Below are 4,482 nucleotides of genomic sequence, written 5' to 3'. Positions count from 1 at the left end.
CCTCGGTGTAGGACTCTGCCAGTAAGACCTTGTTACTATTGTTGATGACATTTCGGTAGCCATCGATGGACGAGAACTTTGCCTATTGGTCCGGCTCGTCTTAACGAGCAGGAAAATGGTTCTCTTCATCCCTCGCCCTTGGTATCGATGTTGTTGCTGACATAACTGACAAGTTATTGTTTGACATGCCATGCTATGAAGATCGTGCAAGATGACATCACCCTTCCAACTTTTTGTTCCACATGGTGGGCCCATAACCCACAGTTCCACAAGATCAAAACCTGACTCGCCAATACATACCTGTTTTGCAAGTTATCCCTCGCGCTTGGCTTCGTATGTAATTCGCGAGCCATCTTCCTTGTGATCTATTCTGGTATCATATGCAATACTTATTCTCGATGCTCTGAGCCCCTTTCACACTTTGTTTCAGACATCGAACGATTGCCTACCCGGTTGAAGTTTCTTATTGCACCTTCTAGCCTTGCTCTTGATGATTTTCTTGAATGTCAACTCGAGAGATGCGTCTATGCCACGTTCGAGAGATAGCCCCCAGGTACCTATCTTGTGTTGAGCCCTGTCCTTCCCGAGCCTTTCCCCCTTACTCCACCCCTTAAATCTCGGGACGAGATTTCTTGTAGTGGAGGAGAATTGTGACGCTTGGATAATTAAGCTACAGTAATTCCCTGCTAATGATGCCACGTCATCATGATTACTATTGTTAATCTCGCGATGATTCAATCTCGTTCAAATTCAAATTTAAAATCAAGTCAAACTTAAAAGTTTTCAAACATGCAAAATAAAATGTTCAAAGTGTGGAAAATAATCCCTGGATATTTGTCATGTTGAAACCCACCCTTTTGTAAAGTATATAAATGCGCCTTTGTATATATAATAGTGGCTTAAGCAATTAATTAAATGCCTTTTAAAATTATAAAATATTGAACTATTCTATTTAGATAACAAACCATTTTTTGGCGGTGCTAATTATTGCAACTTGTTTATGTGGCACAATCCCGTATTTTACGAAAGTATTTTTGTGGCCTAGAAATTTGCAAAACAGAAAATGTAAAAAAATAAGAAAAGGAAAAGAAAATGCAAAGGGAAAATAATAGGGAACTCCCCCCCTTCCCTGGGCCTTGGCCCAGTTGGCCAAGCCAGGCCAGCCCAACCCACACCCCCACTCATCCCCCTCCTCAGGCTACAGGAGCAGGGGAGCCGTGGCGGGCATCCATGGCGCCCCGCCCAGGTGCCGGCCATCCCGCGGCCCCCCTGATGGTTAAGAGCCCCGAGCCCCTCCTCTCTCTCTCCGCGTCGAAACCCCCCCAAATTCCCCATCTTCCTCTCCCTCGCTCGCTCTCTTCGCCCTGTGCGAAGATCGTCGCGTCACCGCCGCTCGTCACGGTCGTCGTCGTCACCACGGCCACCGTGCTCCCGGGCGCATGGGAACACGTCCAGGAGGACCGCCGCCATCTACTTCGTCCATCCCAAGCATCTAATCGAGCGGAGCCGCCCCGTAGGCTCGCCATCGAGCTCATCTTCACCGCGTACATCGCCGGCCGCCATCGTCGATTGCCTCGTCTCCGGTCCATCCCCGGCCATCTCGAGCTCATCTCCGGCACCGCAGTGAGCTCCTTCCCCGATTCCCTAGCTTTTCCCCCTCGATCCGTCGCCGTATCGTCATCTCCGCGAGCCCGGCCGCCATGGCCGTAGCTTCGCGCCCGTGCGCGCTCGCCTGCTTATGACCGCATCCGCGAGCACCCCTGCCCGCTAGCCCGCACCCTGGCCATGCCCCGCGCCTGCCCACGCGTGCGCCCGCCTCGCCATGACCGCGCGCGCTCGTGGTCCCTGCTGCTCTTTTGTTGCTGCCCCGCTGCTTGCCCTGTAGTTTCTCTCCTCGATGTCGTTGCTTCTGTTGTTTTGCTGCCGCTGCTACTTGCTTTTGCCTGTTGCTGCTCTACGTATTGATGCTGCTCTGCTCCTGGCCGCCGCTGCTGTTGATGCTACTTGCTGCCGCTGCTTGCTGATGCTGCTTACTAGATGCTGCCCGTGATTGCAGGTTCTTGCCGCTGCTGGCCGAGGCCGCCATGCACACCCGTGCGTGTGTGCCCAAGAACACCAATGGTAGGATTGGGCCGTGGCCGCTGAAGCTAACCCCCTGTTTAGACTAGATGATGATTAGTGTTTAGATTAATATACGTTTAGATGACATGCGGGTCCCCTAAGATTAAAATAAATAACCAAAATAAATTTAGGTACTTCAGTGACAGCTGTGTCCCGCTGATACTGTCCACTTTGACCAGTCAACTCTAACTAGGTTGTTGACTGGGTCAACTGGGTCCCTCTGGCCCACATGTCATCCTTTGTGTACACTTCTGTGTATTATGTGTACACAGAGATGGTACACGTAGCAATTTGTTATTTATTTTTGAATTAAAATAATTTCAGAATATTATTTAAATCTTTGAAAAATCATATAGATTAAACCGTAGCTTTGATCAAAAAACTTTGTACATGAAAGTTGCTCAGAACGACGAGACGAATCCGAATATGCGGTCCGTTTACCCATCACACGTCCCTAGCTTAGCGAACATGCAACCTTTCCCCTCCGGTTCATCTGTCTAATAGACGTCCGGAACCGGGAAAACTTTCCCGGATGTTTTCCCCCTTCGGCAGTATCGCCTAGCACTGCGTTAGAACACCTCTAGTACCGGTTATTGTCTTGTTATGCATATGTTTGTGTGTATTTACTGTTTCTTCCCCCTCTTCTCTCCGGTAGACCCCGAGACCGCTGCTGATGCCACTGTGATCGACTACGTCGACGACGACCCTTCTTCCCTTTCAGCGGAGCTTCCAGGCAAGCCGCCCCTTTGATCATCCCGACATTGCAAATTCTATACTCTCATGCTGGCATTAGATTTTGCTAATGTTATTGTTTGCTCCTATTCTGACGCAGAGCCTGCTTTTGTAACCTGCTCATTGTACCTTACCTGCTTATCCTAAACTGCTTAGTATAGGTTGGTTAGTGATCCATCAGTGACCCCCACCTTGTCCTTGTTGCCCCTGCTTCGTCATCGACGACTCGATCAGCGTGATCGACGACCAGAGCCCGACACCTCGCATCACATCAGGCCCCTTTAGTTGCTCGACTCTACAGAGCTACTACCGAGTGCCGAGGGTGATCCCTCATAACGCACTCCTGATGATAATTCTGTAGTGTAGCTATTCGGTCGTGGTCATCGAGGGTGATTTCCTCTTTCACCATTCCCGATACGGCTCTGTCGTTCAACACCTCAAGTGTGAACCTCGAGGGTGGTCCCTCTTACGTTCACCTTGATGATTACATCGAGTGGAATCCTCCGTGGGTGATTCCTCGGGTTTTCCCCTTGATGTTTGGACACACGGTTATAATGACTTTACTTGAGACCTTGGTGAAAGTCGGGCGGGCCCGGAGAGCACCCGCAAGTTAATAACGTGGCACGACCGGGCATTCTAGGACCTTGTTGTAAGTCCACGAGACGGGGCGACGGGGTCACTTTCGATCATGAGTCTCTGCTCGTCTCCGCAAGCTAATAATACACTATGGTTTGGGTATTTGTTCTGAGTTGGCCTCTGGCCTTTACGCACCAACCACCACGCGAGAATAGTTACGAGCCTCGACATCGTATTATCAGCCGAAGCTTTGTCAGACGTCTAGTTCAGCATTGCGGCACGTCTGGGCCGGCACCCCAGAGGTAGTGCCTAGGTCCGCCCTGCACGTAACGACCCGGAGTGCTACGGGGGATGGGCCCAGACCCCGGAGTGCTTAGGATGTAGACCGGCGGGGACCTCTCTACTGAGCCTAGGTAGGGCTACGACGTGTTGATCTTCCGAGGCCGGGCATTGACTCAGAAATGTGTGTCCGGCCAGAGTAATCAAGCGTGTTGGAAAACGTGGTGCACCCCTGCAGGGAAGATTATCTATTAATAGTAGTGTCCACGGTAACGGACATTCAGACTTATATCCTGATCTTATACAACTATGAATGGATACTTGAGATATGTGGCTCCGGGATAGCTTTCTTGCAGGGAGTCGAGGAAGGATCTCTGGGCATTAATGTTACAACAAGCTTGTTAATTATAAACTGCTATTCTTTACTCTTCTACATGCTGCAAGATGCTTGGAGCTGCTTGAAGACGCTAGTCTTCGGTAGGCTAGGCCTTCCCCCTCTATTCTGGCATTCTGCAGTTCAGTCCACAGATACAACCCTTCCATTTGATACCAATGCAAACTTAGTATAGATCTGATGCTTGCGAGTACTTTGGATGAGTACTCACGGTTGCTTTGCTACCCCCCCTTTTCCCCCTTCTTTCTTCTTTCTGGTTGTTGCAACCAGATGGTGGATCCTTGGAGCCAGATGCCACCCTCGTCGACTACTACTACATGGAGGCCGCTGAAGACCAGGAGTAGTTAGGAGGCCCCAGGCAGGAGGCCTTGCCTCTTCGA

At 50.3% G+C, this 4,482-nt stretch overlaps 1 protein-coding gene across 3 annotated transcripts; it reads left to right on the top strand.

Annotated features, from left to right (window-relative positions):
- The first annotated feature begins 1,225 nt into the window (after nt 1-1,225).
- Nucleotides 1,226-2,836, top strand: LOC123094754 (uncharacterized). 3 transcript variants are annotated; one of them, XM_044516678.1, is made up of 3 exons: nt 1,226-1,623; nt 2,057-2,121; nt 2,777-2,826. In XM_044516678.1, coding segments are annotated over exons 1-3 (459 nt in total). In that variant the 5' UTR covers nt 1,226-1,230; the 3' UTR covers nt 2,778-2,826. The 3 variants fall into 3 exon arrangements, with proteins under 3 accessions (XP_044372613.1, XP_044372614.1, XP_044372612.1); XM_044516679.1 differs by lacking the exon at nt 2,057-2,121 and having other exon boundaries at nt 2,777-2,836; XM_044516677.1 differs by lacking the exon at nt 2,777-2,826 and having other exon boundaries at nt 2,057-2,707.
- Nucleotides 2,837-4,482: the final 1,646 nt, after the last annotated feature.

This window comes from Triticum aestivum, chromosome 4B (genome assembly GCF_018294505.1).
Source record: "Triticum aestivum cultivar Chinese Spring chromosome 4B, IWGSC CS RefSeq v2.1, whole genome shotgun sequence".
NCBI classification, from domain to species: domain Eukaryota; kingdom Viridiplantae; phylum Streptophyta; class Magnoliopsida; order Poales; family Poaceae; genus Triticum; species Triticum aestivum.
This window is presented reverse-complemented; position numbering and strand designations above follow the sequence as displayed.